We start from the raw sequence: 18,398 nt of genomic DNA on the forward strand, positions 1-18,398 counted from the left end.
ATCAAAGGTCGGCACACTATGCACTGAAGAATGTTGAATGTAGATGTTCTTTATGGGAATAACCAGCAAACCATCTGGTGTGTGTGCTGTTAAGAATGAATTAATAGTTGTAAAAGAGTTAAAAGAAAAACATAAATGAGAAACATGAGCACTTACTGTATTGACAATTCCGCCCCATGTACTCCCCTGGGCATTCGCAGGAATAGTTGGCAACCAGATCTGTGCAAATGCCCCCGTTCTTGCATGGGTCCCTTTCACATTCGTTAATATCTGGAAGAGCCATGAAACAAAAAAAGGTGCATTCATTAAATTGAAGCAGACTTGTAGGCAATTAAAAAGACCTCGTCCTCATTAGAATGCATAGGGAGCATATATTGAATTTTTCTGTGGGTTACTTGATTCTGTCTGCCCAAAGAAGCTCTCACAAAGACACTGGTTTGTTGAATGTAATAAATCAAATAGCTCCTCAGGAGACCATTAATGCTATAACACAGAACCAAGTTTTGAAATGTTAAGAACACATAACCTAGTGTATACATTTGTGGTATAATTAATGATCATACTTTTCAGGGTGCCATTCTTGCTCAAATTCAACAAAGCTATACTTCTGCACCACTGACAGTGATTTTGCGATAGGCTTGGAAAATAACCCCAGTCTCTTCATTAAAGTATCACATAAAAATAAAAGAGCAGACGAGACTGTCAATATGCTAAATTGTCACAAAATTACCATCTATTGTCTAGGCATATTTGCTCTGGAATTGTTCTCTGGAATAGCTCTTCTCTAATTGATTCAGCTAACCAATTACAGAAGGTGACAGACCTGATACCTCTCTCATCACACCCATTTGTACTCCGTTCTATTATACATACAATTAAGGGGGAATGGGATTAGAGGGATACAGTGCCTGACAAAAGTCTTGTCGCTTATCTAAGTTGTAGGAACAACAAATAATAACTTGACTTGTAGTTGATCAATTGGAATCAGAAATGGTTTATATGAAAGGCAAAGGCTTCTGGATTATGCTTATTATACCAAAATTAAGTTTTGTATCATTAATTGAGTTTTATCATTGAATTAGGACAGAAAGGTCAGATTTGGCTTGGACAAAAGTCTTGTCGTGTCTTTATATGATTCAACCAATCACAGATTAGAGTTTCACCTGTGTCAAATACTGTAATTAACACATTCCTGGGCGTGTATAAAAAGAACTCCAGCACACCAGACCTTCATGTGAAGTGCAACCTGACCTCTCACAACATGCCAAAGATTCAACCACAGACCAAAGTGCTGATCATCAAGAGCCTGAAGACCAAGTCTGCTGCTGAGGTGGCAGACATCTTCAATGTATCCAAACGTCAAGTGGAAAGGATAAGAAAAAGATTTGAAGAAACTGGTGAAGTTCATGACAAGTCCAGGTCAGGCAGACCCCGTAAGACAACTGTTCGAGAGGACCGTTTGTTGCTTCAACAGTCCAGGGCCAGCCCTTTTTCTGCCAGAAACCCCTGTATCTATAACAACAGTTTGTCGAATTCTCTCACGCAGTGGCCTCCATGGCCGAATTAGTGCTCACAAACCAGCATTACACAGAAGACAACTAAAAAAGTGTGTTGCATTTGCAAAGGTCCACAGCTTGGTGAAAAGATGGACAGTGGAAAAGTGGCAGAAGGTTGATTTTTCTGATGAATCATCCATTGAACTGCATCCCAATTGCTGCAAATACTGCAGAAGACCTGTTGGAACCCGCATGGACCCAAGATTCACCCAGAAAACAGTCAAGTTTGGTGGAGGAAAAATCATGGTTTGGGGTTACATGCAGTATGGGGGTGTGCGAGAGATCTGCAGAGTGGATGGCAACATCAACAGCCTGAAGTATCAACAAATTATTGCTGCCCATTACATTCCAAACCACAAGAGAGGGCAAATTCTTCAGCAGGATGGCGCTCCTTGTCATACTTCAGCCTCCACATCAAAGTTCCTGAAAGCGAAGAAGGTCAAGGTGCTCCAGGATTGGCCAGCCCAGTCACCAGACATGAACATTATTGAGCATGTCTGGGGTAAGCTAAAGGAGGAGGCTTGGAAGATGAAACCAACAAATCTTGATGAACTCTGGGAGTCCTGCAAGACTGCTTTCTTTGCTATTCCAGATGACTTCATCAATACGTTATTTGAGTCATTGCCGAGACGTATGGATGTAGTCCTCCAAGCTCATTTTCTTTTTCCCAAGGCACCATGACTTTACGTATGCTCTGATGTTATTGTAGCATGTTTGTGTATTCACAATAAAGTATAATTTCTACCGTACATTACTGTATTTTTGTATGCGACAAGATTTTTGTCCAAGCCAAATCTGACCTTTCTGTCCTAATTCAATGATAAAACTCAATGAATGATACAAAACTTTATTTTGGTATAATAAGCATAATCCAGAAACCTTTGCCTTTCATATAAACCAGTTCTGATTCCAATTGATCAACTACAAGTCAAGTTATTATTTGTTGTTCCTACAACTTAGATAAGCGACAAGACTTTTGTCAGGCACTGTAGTTTACAAGGGGAGGGAGGGAAGGAGGTACACTTTTGAACAATTTTTAACACATTCCTAATGATTTCCAAATTTGCCCATGGCTGCTACAAAACTTTTAATCCTTTAAAACATACGTACCATGAGTCTGTGACTCATAGGTACATTTTGGCTTCATAAATATGTAACTACGCTTGGGATTTGGAAAGCTTAAGAAAGTGAAACATGATTAAAGTAAGTATTTCATGGTGCTTCATTTTCCTGAGACGTTATCTATACCTAAAATAATCACTTGGGCACATTTGTAATATCTCAAAATACATATTTTTTCTGTGAATGTCCTGTCAGTCATGGTCTTCACACATTATGGTCACTAAGGTACTGTGACTGGAAGCAGAAGCTTTTTAAATGCAGCAAAGCAGAATAAAAAGTAGAGTAAATAAAAGAGACGGAGAGAGGCACAGAGAGAGGGAGAGAAAAAGAGAGAGAGAGAAATAACATGTGTTTTGTGATTCACCAAAAAAAATCCATCGGGGACCCACGAGACAACTGCATTTGGTGGAGAAGATGTTTGATGACGTCTTTCCCAGACGATGACAAGATGATAACAAAAGTTGTGCAGATTGAACTTGAACACACATCTAATTTGTTTTCATTTGTCTGGAATGCAAAGGGAGTCATTTTGCTTTTGTGGCTGCCTGAACGTGTACAATTATCTCTATATATACTTTATATGTAATCTTGAATACCACGTAACACTGTGTTTTTATTAAATTTGTTTCATAGTGAGCACACAGCCAGCACACTCAAGACAAGGCCTGCTGTGTGTTTTAATATGGCGGCTATATCCTGCTTCAGATACAGCTGATGATAGAGAAGCCCTGTTTTTGATAATCCTCTGCTATACAGGCAATTTAGTGAAATGCAGTAGGTGATAAATCAAATGTACTGCACATGAAATAAACAGCAAAACAGATCCTCCAATGTGATACAACTCCACTTGTATTTTTTAGCGCTTCATTTTTGGGGAGATTAAAGAGAATTGTTTTACTAGCCAGCATGTCATCTTGTGGCTATACAGAGCACAACAAAATAGTTGATTTCCACAGCTGGCACTAAAACACTACTCTAGAAAGACAGACTGCATTAAAGGTGCTGTAGGTAGGATTGCGAATATCCAGGACTTAGCCAAAAAATGTGAACATCGACAACTTCTCAGTCCCTCCCCCCTTTCTGCTAAAGCCCAAAATGGTCTCTTAAGCCCCTCCCCCCACAAGGGAGAATGAATGCGTGTGCATGAGCAGTGATTGACACGCAGTTAGACACCCCCCCTGGCCCTGTTGGTGCATCTGAAGAGGGAGTTGTGGATTTTTGCAAATCACACTACAGGCTGTAGTGTGATGGCCAGAGGAGCCAGATTTTTTTTTTAATTACCTGCTTCATGTAGTTCTACTCGAACATAGGGTCAGTTTCAGCAAATATGACAGAAAGTTAGTTTTATGAGTCTTACCTACTGCACCTTTAACACACAACTATGCTGGACGCAAAGTAGATCGATCAAACTCAAACTGCAGGGGCCACTCACTTTTCATTGTGATGGGATGTGTAAAGCATAACAAAGAGAAGTAAAAATACTTCTTAACCCAAAAATTTAACCTGTCAAACTGTGAAGATTCATACACATGGCATTTGTAACCTAATCGTTGCACTTTGCCATTACAAAAATATCTATTTGTCTGTTTGTGTGTGTCTATGTGGCTGTTTTTCAGTGTCTGTTTCACAAGACATTTTCAAAGCCATTTCATAAAGCCATTAAAGTTCCAATGTGCAGTTGTTGCACAGTCCCCATCTCCCCAAAATTGCATCAGGGTTGGATCTACATGGTCTACAGTCCGCTGGGGAAGATGCAGTTGATTCCATGTGGTTTGAATTATTAAGACTCAAGCTATATGAGACAACTGGAGAGATGCACTGTATGCATAATGACTGGGGGTTAAAACTGAAGCCAAGAGAGAAGAAAAATATTGCCTGAATATTCTGATCTGTTATTGAAATTTGGTTGAAAAATGTTAAAGATCAGGTATTTATCGTTAATTATTAGTGCATGTAAGAGAGCCAATCACGCAAAGACTCAAGGTCTGCCATTAATGGGGTGGATTTGGGTGTTTTGGGGTGTGCTGGAAGATTCTAAATGCTTCTATAATCAGATGCAAAATGTACAGTAATCAGTTGTTATTGTACTTCTCCATAGGTAATTGCAGAACGTATCATGTTTCAAATTGATGATTCAGAATCATAATTTCCATAAACTGATTTTCTCATGGATAGCATGGATCTTTCTTATGCTCCCACCTCGGCTGAAATAGTGCTTTGATGAGCTAGTACGGGACAATCTGATATGATTACATATCCAAAAACAGCCAGCATGACTAATACAAGAAACTAGCCTCGTACTGACAACACACTATTAGCATAGAGATGAACAAACAAGCACTTGTCAGAAGGAAACATGTTGATTATGGGAGGTCACTGCAATCAAGGGGAATCAATGTTGTAATTAATTCCAGTTTGAGGGGCAACACGATCCTGTGAAGAACTGTTAACCTGAAAAATACCAACTAGAGCCTGCCATATAGAGAACAATAATGGCCAATCATCATTAAACAATTCAGCTTCTCTGTTTCGTAATGGCTCTAATCCTCAATAACCACTAATTGTTAGGAAATGTGATAACAACAATAAAACTACAGTCAGTAACCAAGGGTACAGCGTGGCCATATGGAACATTATTCATGCATTTCACAGCAGAGACATTTGTACAAGGGATATTTCGTCTACTAATTGCCTTAGTGGAACACTCAAATGGAAATGTGATTTTATTGCCACTTGTGAACATTGAGATATAATGCATCCAATGCATTAACTGAATGCAGATCCATCGGTGAATAAATGCAGTAGCATTAATGTGAACATCTTAACATAAATGACAAAAATGATGCTGTAGAGTTTAGCTGAGCAAGCTCAAGAGTATTAATATGTGAGCAGCACACCCTCTATAAAGACTACTACCTCAAATGTCAAAGGAGGAAGAAACCAAGAAACAAGACTAGGTTAAACCTAGTATATGGCTGGACCGTGTATGGTCAATAAGATTAATTGTGGCCAAATTCTTACAGGGATAGTCAGCGGTAATGTCTATAATATGATATAATTCATGGATATTAAATGTTCATCTGTAGTGGTCCCAGTAATATTGTTTGTTGTGTACTTAAGTAGCATTTCACATGACATGGTTAGGATACGTTGATTGAGACAAATAATTACATAGCACTGCTTTAATTTAATGAATTCAATAATGTAATCCTTGTGTTGTTGTTTCATTTATGTTACTTTTTTAATCAGACCAGACCTAGGTTGCACCCCATGACAATTATGAACCACAGCCTCAAATGTTGGTCTTGAAAAGCAACAGCGTTTATTTATGGACATATTGAAACCTACACTGTGCATTTGCTACCACCACACAACTTCACTGTTTACTTTTCTCTGCTCTCTTCGGTGCACCAATGTTAATATCTCCGCCGGAAACTGAAAATGAAACATCCTTTCCTTGTGCTACTTTCAGATGGTTCTATTTTAAAGAAGATTTTCCCTTTCTTCATGTGTTCTACTTTCTGTTATTTAAGTAGTTTATCTAACACACACACACACACACACACACACACACACACACACACTGCGCGTTGAGGAAATTAATCAGCTGACTGATCGGTGACAGTGGAGGCAAAGACAGCGGACTGTGCGCGCCGATTACATTTTGAAACAGCAACGGCCAATAGGGAAGCTCCAACTTGAACGATATCCTCACTCACTTTGACCAATGGTGTAACTTCATCACTCAGGGATAGACTCAGTGATGGACTTGGCGACAGAGCGACAGACTTGCATGTTTATAGGGCTGGCCCTTTGGGTTCATCCAAAAATGTATATATTAGAAACACAAATGTAAATCCATCCATCCATTAGCTTTACCCACTTATCCTTGAAGGGCGCTGGTGGGCGAGAGGCGGGATACAGGTCGCCAGTCAAACGCAGTGCAGAACTGTACAATAGCAAAAAAAAAACATGAACAATCCTCAGCTCATTCTGCACAGAGCACAATCCACTGCAATCACACCACTTAGATAAGTGATGTTGTTACCCTTTAAGTTCATATCCCGCTTTGTTGCCACCGCTGTCACCAATCAATCAGCTGATTAATTTCCTCAATGCATGGTTTGTGTGTGTGTGTGTGTGTGTGTGTGTGTGTGTGTGTGTGTAGTTTCAAATACAAAGGTGAGCCAAATGGGCAAACCACTTACATAGCCTGGAGCACTACATACTACAGAGAGAGGAAAACATAGCTAGCCCATCTTACGGTTTGCTTTCCTTTTATGATAGGCCATTTAGCCTCCGAGAGATCGACACAGAGAAAGTGAGACTTAAAAGCGGTCTATTGCCAGTAAATCAGGTGAAAGAAAAGGGATTCCTTCAGAGAATGCAGTTAATTCACCTGATAAAAACTAGAGAAGAGAGGTGATGAGAAGCATGGAGAGAATTGGAGAGACAGACATTGTGAAAAAAAGAGAGGAGATGGTGAACAAAATGTACAGAGATAAAGATGTGCTAGTCCAGTGGTCAGGTAAATAAACTCTTTTTATACACCTCTTTTAACACAGTTATAGGCATGCATCCGAGGAGTTCCCCTCACCAATAATAGTCAGAGTCTACCATTCTGCAATTAAAAAGGTCATTAAAGCCTTATGGTAAAACAACATTTTTCAATGGATGTCTTCAGTTTAATGGGAATGGTGCTATCTTGGTTATAACAATTTAACAAGCCAGACTGAGTTAATATTTCTACAGTGGATGGAAACAATAAAACTACAAGGCGTAAAATGTAATGTAATACAACACACCGGCCCTCCAATAATACTACTTTAGTGGAGCCTATAATGCTTACTTTTTGTTTAAACTGTGGCAGGACGGTATTTAGGGTTATTACATTGGATTGTTATATTTGGTAAGGTGTTCATGTTGTTTTGTCTACCCAATGCACCCAATGCACTTATCCACTGTGGTGGATAAAATTAGAATGGCCTACAATACAGCGCCACTAGCAACAGACAACTGATAATAGTAGGTTACTATTGTATTTGTTGAAGGGCCAATATGGTGAATAGCATTGTATTGTACAGGTGCATCTTTTATTATGTCAACCCCCTAGAGAATTCATTTATACAATGAATATATTGTACTTCACTGTGGATTTTTGTAAATTCATTGATTGTTCTTGTGACATTTAAATTAAGATTGATAAAATGATTAATCCCCTGTATGTTATCATCATTAACATAAGCATCGTCGTCCTGACACCTTAAAAACAGACACCGCCTCTGGAAACCAAGGCAATGAATCCCAGAATAAATTTGCTCGGTTTCTGGTCAGACTCTCGCCATGCTCTCATCGGTCCACTGGAATGTCTCCCTCCCTGGCTTTGCCCCTTCATTGCTCTCTAAAAAGTGTCTCAGTTGGACAATAATGAGAGCAATGAATAGTGCTATGTGTCAGGAACTAGCACTGGCTGTGAGCGCTAAATTGGCTATAGTGTGTCCAGAGAGCAGGAAGAGACGAGCTTTGGGAGGGGGCTCACCTGTGCCCTCTCTGCTGCGTTGCACTGACCTCTGCAGCACCTGCACCTGCTACAACCACACAAACAAACAGCCCGAATTTGCTTTCCAGTTCATTCAACAGTTAAGGTATTGTGTCAAATCTTGCAGAGCGGACATAAATATGTCATTAAAATGAGGCACAAAAGATGAAATTCCATAAAGTGTATTAAACCTTTTGTATCTGTCTTAGTGTAAATAATTCCGCAGTAATAAGTGTTACCAAAGCTAGAAAATAGATCATTTTTGCGGTCAGAAAACACAATATGTTTTTAATACAATTTTTAAAAGAAAGAAAACAATGGCTACATACATGTTCTCCATCTATGGTACTAGTTGTTTTCCTCAATAGAGAACTGAGGGAATTTAATTTACAGAGGTGATCTATATTAAAATAAGCATTTTAATTTTAGCTGGACTTGAATATACTGTATGCAGTAGCATCAGAAAGCCTAAACTGGCCCCAAACAACAACAACATAAATCACACAACCGATTGGAATAAATGCCTGCTAATAGCTTGTAATCCTCTCTTACTTGTAAAGCCCCCCAAACTTAATTAGCAGAATGAAAGGTAATGTCCCAGCAGTATTGCCAAGGAATCTCACCCATTTCCTTCATTAAATTACAGTCAGATGTAGGGTAAATCTGGGTAAAGCATTCTTTTTCCTCTGCCAAGACACTGTAAGCCACACAATTGGACGTTAGTCAAAACTTTGCTTTCATGTGGAGATGTCTCATCGTGTTACATCTCTCCATCTGGACTCAGTTTAGCCCTGAGTTCTCCCTGGGGAGGTTTCATCGTATATTATCTGTTTTTATGTCAAAGAGCCAGTGAACCGTCACATGTTTGGTAAGCAAGCTGGTCCTTTTGACCTCACTATCTAGGCAAGGAATAGTGGCTTGACCTGTACGGTCAGTGATCGACAGAATTTAAGTGGACAACCGGTTGTTTATGCCTGCCACATAATTAACCCCTGACCTTGAGTACTCATACTTCCTTGGAAGTAATCATCCTATGATTTTTTTTTAATAGTGAATAGGGTTTCCCCTGGGACAGGCTGATGCCCTGTGATTAATGGTGGTATACTGCAGACGTTAGATTTGAAGAAAAGATTGCAATCGATGGACACATAGAATTAATGTATCAAGGCTGGAAATGAAAACCACACAGCCAATGATTAACATTACTTGGTTGCTAGTCTGCCCAGGAAAAATGTAGCTATATCATTGGCCTATAAGCTCTGTGACAGAGCACTTTATTAGGGAAGTTATGAGAACAAAAATGTATTGAGTATTTCATGTCTAAGGATAAGATCATTTGGAATATTTATACGGGGTCCATCTCAAGGACATAATATACAACACTAATTATAGGCTCATACATACTGTACATACCACCCACACACATCTAAGGCAGCAGAACATTGCATATGATTAAATGTTTTGTACATGACATGTTATACACATGACACTGTAACACCATGGGAACAATATAAACACATAATACTAATAATAATTCAATAATAAGACTTGCAGCTTTAATGAAAAACAGCATATTTTGCTGTCCTGTCTTCCCTCTGTCATCGGTGTGCTTATCTATCCTGTGATGCAATCCTCATGCTTATTTTATTTGTGAATATTACTTTTCCCCGCTCAGTTTTGGAACTTTTGATGTAACAGAACCCATTCGAAAGGGCAGAGATAGAAGAGACATCTGCTCACATCTCAGCAGGAAATTCAAGACACTTCAGTAGGTTGTATGTTCAGTGAGGGCTTTATTACCAATGTTTGGTACAATGTTTTTCCACCTGCATTTCATCACACGTTAGACCTAATCTCATCTCTCTAGTTGTGTGTGCTTCTCATTCATTTTTTAATGATTTAACTCTCACACAAGCTTTAGCATATACTGTAAGATACACATGCATACAGTATATATGTTGAATAGATAAATGTCTGCCTAAGTGAATTTCAGTGTGAACAGTTGTATAAAGCTACTGTACGTCAAGAAGTGCTGACTTGTCCTCAGAGCTGCATCTTCGTATATGGGTGATCAGCCTTGGATGTTTTGTTTGACAGGTCCTGGTGCAGTGAAATGTGTCAAGTGCACACTACACAAGGCCAAGACAAGACCTGTCTATCCAAGTTAAGTCAGAGATAGAAGATGGGACATGGAAGTGCCTGTCTCCACTGTCAATCTACCCTGTCAATCTACCCATTTTACCCATGCCACTGAAGTGACTATTACCACATAAGACAGGATTCCTATCCGGGGTCTGATGAAGTCCTACAACCAGTTGAAAGAGAGATTTAACATCAACCTATTATCTTTGAAATGTGTTTTCACCGGTGGTATGTCTCAGCCTTGGTCATACGTATCTAGGCTTAGCATGAGTATAAACTTTATTGATCTTCTACACAGAAATGTCTAAAAATCCCATCTCACATGCAGGTTAGTTTTCACATTAGTACATGTGAATTCAGGACTAAGAATAGTGTTGGAAGATACGTTTTTTTTGTGGGATTAGCCTACTGAGAAGTTATTCACAGCAGCACTCCAGAAGCCCTTGAAAAGGTTTAAGTATCTGGGAAGCAAAACACTCATCATTTTGAAGACATGCAGACTGGGAAGAGTCCTCAGCTCAAAGGCAGAATGACACTCGAAGGAAAGCCTTAAGTATCATTTTAAGCTTACAGATGGAGCCTCCACAGCAGGTGTGTGAGGGGAATACTGATCGACCTCGGACAAAACCAAGTGTGATCCAGAAGCTTTTCAACATCATCGAGGTACAATTACTAGAATGTTTAACAGATAAATGGTATAATATGCAAAAAATAAAGTGGTGGGAGTTGGCAGCCAAAGAGCAAGCACGTGCTTGATGTGGGAGAAAATAAGGATACAAGAGGTGTCTGCTCACAGAAAACCACAATAAAACAGCATTGTAGAAACATTTAAGTATGAAAACCTAACCTAAGTGCAGCACTGGTTCACCGTTTTAGTTTAACATGCTTACATGGCACTAACACAAAGTACAGCTGAGTGCGAGAGATGTGGCGGTACAGGAAAAACTATAGGGTCACCAAAGTCATTAGAATTTATCTTCTCTTTGACCTTGGATATCTTTAGCTAATTTCATGATCATTTCAAATTCAATTGATCCAATAGTTGTCAACATATTTCAATCAGAAACACAAATGTCAACCTCATGTTGGTGCTGGAAGAAAAGTAAGGAGATCACCAAAGTCAGTAGGATTCATCCTCTGGGGACAATGAAAGGCAATCCATCCAAATTTTGTGAAGATATTTCAGTCAGGACCAAGGGGGTGGACTGAGCGTACGTCACATTTAACTAAAAGACTGTAAAACCATACATTAAAGATAAGAACACTCCAAGGCATGGCATAAAGACAAGTAAATATGAAGGATGTAATATGTTTAGTTTAAAACATAACATCTTAAAAAAAATGGAATCATGACCAAACATCTTAAATAATATCCACTAAAAGAAACAGGGTTTTGAGAAAGGTCAGATTCTGTATGACTTCTGCAGAGTTTAATATTGACAGTGTTGCCAAATTAAGATGCATCAGTGGTTTCAACAGAGAAATTTCACACAGATTTTATGAATTAATGTCCTTGTTGACCCTCTCTCTGATCTGTCCTTATCTGTCTAGAGGAGATTCTATGAATGCTTTGATAAAAAAGCACCATCATCCCCATAATGGCCATTCACATATCTGTATCATTTCTTCCATGCTGAGTCATATTTATGATTAAATGAGAGGTGAAGTAATGATATAACATATCCCAGCTGGGCAACAGCCAAAATCTTATGTTATGGTTTACAGTGCAAACTGCACATTCTCATGACCATCAACCTTCATTTCAGTTACACTGAACTCTTAAATATGTAGTAAAACAACACTGATACTAATTTGGCCACACACTGACCAACCTGAATAAGGACGCTTTGTGTAGTCAAGCTGAACATTTATTTGTGTTCTGCTTTAGCTTGCAGTGCCAGCCAGAAGCCCTGAGCAGGACTCTGACACCACCTAGGATTTGGAAATGCATCTCTATTTATACTTTGGCCATCTGCCAAAAAGTCCATCCTTACTGCAGAGGCTAGGAGATGACAGCAAAGCTCAAGCATCTGAGGGGGCCTTACACAATTAGGCCCTGGTAACAGCTGATTCCCTACAACTCCTCCACAGGAAGGATAAAACAGGTGAATGGGTGCTTAGGGACTGGGACCAGGAATGGGGGAAAGAAACCTACTGAATTAAACAAATACATTCACACTGCTTTTTTGGCAAAATAATAAATAAAAACATACTTTTTTTTCTTCACAAAATCCAAAGTACACATTTCCTAGGTTTTTGTTTCTTGTAATTTTCTCTTTCTCCAGTCTCTAAGTAAAGCTCTCCTGAAGCACTTTGGCACATTCAATATTTTTCTAAAAATGCTGGCCTTTCGCTAAAAGACTAACAAGACTGCACTGGTCTGACCATTTATATAGCTTCCTCTACCTGAAGGCATTCTGTGCCATTATGTTTGGTTTTCAAGGCAAAGACGCATTGGGAAATAAAATGCCTGTAATTTTGCTCACAAAAGCACCACCTTGCCAATCAAGAAAGGTCATCTTCTCGAAGTATGTTTGTACAGCAGTTTTTATTTGGCAGGATTTGCAGAACTGAGTGCTTACTAAAGGCATATGGAAAAGGTGATGTATCACTTTTATATTATCAATGATGGGTCAGAATACTGACAGATGAGGGCGAGAGAGCATGCACGAGGCCAACACTGACTAGATCAGGGCCAAGCACAGATGGATCCTGGTGTATAGTAGGGGTGGAACGGTACACAGAAGTCACGGTTCGGTTCATACCTCGGTTCAGACATCACGGTTCGGTACAATGGAGGGAAAAGCAAGACAAAAATGCAGAAGGCATTTTTTTTTTTATTGTGCATGTCTCAGGCTGTCCACTGAGCTAGCTGTAACAGCTTGAAGTGTATAAAGTAAGATGTAAACAGTACACAGTAAGTACCCTGCATCATCTCCAGACTCCATCTGTAACTTGTAAACAAAATAAGACTATCAGCTAGTAGTGTGATCAGGCATGAAAACAGGTCATGGGTGAAAAAGGTGAGAAGGATATTACCCCTCTAGGGGGGTCCGCAGGCATGCTCCCCCGGAAGAAAAATTTAAATATTCCATATTTTAAAGCATCAATCTGATGCATTTTGAGATGCATTTTTTGCCAACCAACAGTGTAATATTTCAGTATGCACTCATTAAAGTTAATTTGACTGGCAAAACAGTTAAAGTCCTTCTGACATTACACAATAATAAAAGTCATAATTTTTAAAAACTAAAAAGTTTTGGATCAATTTTTACTTCTTCCAACCATATGTTAAATAAAGAATACACATTTACATATTGCAATAATATCATAATCCTACAATGAATCATTGTGAAAACTAAACTTTACTACTTTGGCCAGGTCATAATCAAAAAAGAGAATTAGTACATTCATGAGTTTGTCCATGTTGATATTAGCTGCTTTATTTACATTTATTAAAAACATTGCATTGTTTATCTTTTCATATAGCTAGACGTCTAAACTCTGGGACGTAAATACCTGCCATGCTAATTCCAAACAGACAGCGTCAGGGCAGTTTGGGCTTCAGATCGCTTTTACACAGTGGCCATCGTTAATGACAAATCGTGTTCCTCTATGAACGTGCACACACATATTGTTTGTATCATGGTTGGTCAGTAAAGGAACAGTCGCAGTGGTAGCGGTAGCTGTCGTTGTCGGTAACTTACTCGTATGACAGAGTGCACGGACCGAAGCTTTGTGACTAGCAGCACTTTCTTACCACTGCTGCCGTACACTGTCTTCCTTGAACATGCGCTGCAGAAGCAAGCACCCGGCTCCCTCAATTTGAGGCACCAAGTGCTAAACAGCTTCCCATCTCCACCCTTTTCCTCTTGTCCTCTATCCATGCCCAGTGCCATTTGTTTTAACTACTTTCTCAACTAAAGCTGCCTGTATCTACATGCTCCTAGCCGGGTTACCACGGAGACCACACCGGCACCGCACTCTCACATTTCGGCAAAGACCCGCCCTACTTTGCATCTGATTGGCTAGAACTCGTTTAATTGGTAGGTGGAAGTTCGATGATTGGTTAAATCCAGCACATCAAAACAAATCCCATGTGGACTTTTTAATTTATTTATTTTTCTAAAATAGTCATATGCCCCCCCCCTTAAACATTTTCTCATCGAATCTACACGATTCACGTAGGTCACCTATTTTGGTTTCAAAATGGCGAATTTCAGCGAAAGGTGAGTGATTTCCATGTCTGGTGAGATGGGAGACAAGCGCTGCTCTCATATGTGAATGCACAGAGCAGGGATGTTAAAAGAGCAGCTTTGGTTACACAGAGCAGTTGGCGAATTGTCCGCTAACAGCGGAGCTAGCAGCAAACAGCGAAGCTAATGGCGGTGCTAACAGCTAACGGCGGAGCTAACAGCTAACGGCGGAGCTAAGAGTGAAGCAAACGGGCCTGGAGGCCATTTATGGTCGAGGCGAGAAGGGATACAGCTACGTCCGTGTTTGGTTGTATATGGAAGGGAATAGTTTGCTTCATGTGGATTCACTCTCATAATACATCCATGGAGTCACTTGACTGACTCGACATGTAGGCGGAGCTCGGGAGCTTCCGAGCTAAGGGCAGGGCTACAGATTAGGTGTCCCTAAGAAACGCGTGTCTAAGAGTAGTTCCGCTTTAGGCTACATTAATTAATTTGCACACAAGTTTTATTTATTTTTATACCGTGTATTCTCCGTGTAAATTCATGGACCGAACCGAGACGCCCGTACCGTTTCGGTTCAATACGAATACATGTACCGTTCCACCCCTAGTTTATAGTGTATGGTGCAACTCTTTGTATTCAATAAACTTGAGGGAAAAAAAGGTCAGTTTTTACGTGTCAAGCTCAAGGCTCCATCTAGAAGGTCAGCGGCACATACAAAGTGTCGATAAACACCTTGTTTCCAGCTTATTTCCCTGGCTTGTTATCCAAAATGCCCTCTGACTGAGGCAATATAGGGTCAGTCCCTCATGAGATGGAAAAAGGAGCAACAGGATGCCCGAGAAAATAGACATTTGAAGTTCAACACAGATCTTTGACCGGGTCTTCTTTATCTATTGTTTCAACAGCTACTTTCCAAAAACTGCCATAATGATTCTTATTCTGATTTAAAGGAGAATTCCGGTCGATTTCAACACGTAGCTCTGCTGTTTGTAAATTTGGAGTGCTGTCAGTAGCGAGAAAAACGAAAACAATCGGTGTTGCCTACACCGTGTTATCCTCCTACTACAGTTTGCTGAAACAGGGCAAGTTTTAAACGTGCTTTAAGCCTCTTAACATGTTCGAAATGTCATTAAAAGTGCCTACCCATGTGAAGTGATTCCTTCCGAGTGAACACAGTGAATCTGACTGCAGTAGATGTGAAAGAAATGCATGAAAGTTTTGTTAATTCAGCTCTGTTTAGTTCCGGTGTTGAGATGGCAATACTTAGGGACCGTCTACAACACCGAAAAGAGATACAACAAAAATATTTATTAATTTAATGATTAAATAAGGTAGTGTCTCCAAACTTACCTCAATTATAACGGGTTTCCTGCACTTACTTTTAAAAAATAAGCATATGCCTATTTTTGAAAATATGTTTGTATCTCTTTTCGGTGTTGTAGTTTGTAGACAGTCCCGAAGCACTCGTCTTGCCGTCTCAACACCGGAACTTAACCATAAAGGCTTATTGCTTGCAGGCATGTGCCCCTTTGTCAGGGCAACACACTGTGGCAGACACACATTTGCTAGTGTTTTTGAGCCAGACAGAAAAATTGTCACCTGACATGCAGAATGCAAACCTCCTGTCAGAGTAATATGCCAGGTATGTCTTCACTAGCCCAACAATGAAAATAATGAAGCATCTTTCAAGTAAACCAATGCTGGCTACAGTCTGCAAACAGGAGACATCAGCTTCACAATAATCATCAGAATCCGTATAAACTATTTATGTAAGAAATGTTCTATTCTTTCTTTTATTCTTTCCTTTGCTCATTATATTTCTCCTCAAATATAATAAAAAAATGCTGTGTGCACAAAGTAAAGGTGAATGCCAATGTTTTGTTTTTAAATACCACATAAGTAGTGTTAAAGCTGTTTTAGATAGAAATGCACCGAAAAATAGCATTTTTGGCCGAAAGAGAAAAACAACCGAAAATATGAACCAAAAATATATGCTTCTCCGCCCCGCCCCTCAGTGCTCAGATTTCCCTCTCAGTTGATCTAGCCATTATCACGGTGTTACCCAGCAAAGGCTGATCATGTCAGAGGTGTGGAATTACTTCAAAGTTTCTGATAAGGACATCAAATTTGCAATCTGCAGTGTTTGTTCAGCAGACATTTCAAGAGGGGGTACGATGCCGAAAAACTTTTCCACGTCAGGTTTGAAACACCACCTGAAAACACGACATCCAATTCAATATGCAGAGTACATCAAAACAACAACGCTTAAAAGTACCCCAACTAGCACACCAACACCATCGGTGGCCGGGTTGGCTCAGTGGATAGAGCAGGTGCACATATACTTGGAGGTTTATGCCTCGATGCAGAGGTCCAGGGTTTGAATCCAACTTGTGACGATTTCCTGCATATCTTCCCCCTCTCTTTCTCACCTAGCTGTCCAGTCGAATAAAGGCGGAAAAGCCCAAAAAATAATCTCTAAAAACAAAAAAAGGCTAAAAAATTTGCAAATGATAGTGCCAAAGCACGTGGCATTACAGAGAAAATAATAATAATAGTTCATTTTGTTTAAAGGCGCCTTTCTCGGCACTCAAGGACACCGTACAGAGATAAATAAGACATTTAAAAGCAGCAAAAAAATATAAATAAAAATAAAGAATAAAATAGAAACAACAGAAAGAGGCAGAGCAATTGATATATAATAGGCAATTTTAAACAGATGTGTTTTGAGTTGCAATTTGAAATGGGGGGAATGAATCGATGTTTCTGAGTTGGGGTGGTAAGGAATTCCAAAGATGGGGAGCAGAGCGGCTGAATGGTGGTGAGACTGGTGGAGGGGACAGACAGGTGTATGGAGGAAGAGGATCTGAGGGAGCGGGAGGGAGTGGGAACCTGGAGGAGATCAGACAAATATGGGGGGGGCGAGGTTGCGGATGGCCTTGAATGTAAACAGGAGGACTTAGATTTTGGATACGGAACTGGACCGGGAGCCAGTGGAGCTGTTGGAGGACAGGAGTGATGTGCTGGATGGAGGGGGTTCGAGTTATGATGCGGGCAGCTGAATTCTGGACCAGTTGAAGTTTAGGGAGGAATTTGTGAGGGAGGCCGAAGAGGAGAGAGTTACAGTAATCCAGACGGGAAGTGACGAGACTGTGGACAAGGATGGCGGCAGTGTGGGGGGTAAGGGAGGGGCGGAGGCAATTGATGTTTTGACTCTTAATGGAGGGCATTGCCTTAGAACTTAACATTATTTTGGTAATTGGTACAAAAAATCTGTTACATTTGATTGTTACAGAACTGAATGAATATATTTAATATTTTGGTGTGTTACTTTCAATAATAGTGTGATCATTTTATTGGTTTGTAGTTTTTCAATTCAGATTAATTAAATTCATGAAATCAATTAAAAAGTATAATATTAATACAAACATACAATTTTTTTTTTTTTTAAAATGGGTTTAAAAAAAAAAGTCATTTGCGGTTTTGGTTTTCGGCCCAGTGCATCCTGAATTTTCGGATTTGGTTTCGGCCCGGAATTTTCATTTCGGGTGAATCATAATGCACAATGTTTTAGACATTAATGTCTATGTCTTCACACAGATACAAAAGTAAAAACTTAAAAGTCCCCTAAAGGCCAGATTTACTGAACACATCATACCACATAAAGAGGTGCTCTGGTGTTTCCAGTGACTCAAATGTGGGGCGCTTTGAAGAAAGAAAGAACAAATGTGCAGTTAGCTAAAACAACAGGACTGCTTGCCCACAAACATATCCATCTTTCCATTTTGATCTGCAGAGACTCCTGCGAGACAGAAAGAGAGTACTCACTGGCTCTCCATG

General features: G+C 39.7%; 1 protein-coding gene across 2 annotated transcripts in view; it reads right to left on the reverse strand.

The window, feature by feature from the left end:
• The window catches only part of LOC116056698 (EGF-like repeat and discoidin I-like domain-containing protein 3), a 118,580-nt gene that overhangs the window by 53,941 nt on the left and 46,241 nt on the right, over positions 1-18,398 (reverse strand). For both annotated transcript variants that reach the window (XM_031308987.2, XM_031308986.2), the window contains exon 4: positions 157-270. In XM_031308987.2, coding sequence (XP_031164847.1) covers positions 157-270 — 114 coding nt within the window. The remainder of the gene's footprint in view (positions 1-156; positions 271-18,398) is intronic.

This window comes from Sander lucioperca, chromosome 2 (assembly GCF_008315115.2).
Source record: "Sander lucioperca isolate FBNREF2018 chromosome 2, SLUC_FBN_1.2, whole genome shotgun sequence".
NCBI classification, from domain to species: domain Eukaryota; kingdom Metazoa; phylum Chordata; class Actinopteri; order Perciformes; family Percidae; genus Sander; species Sander lucioperca.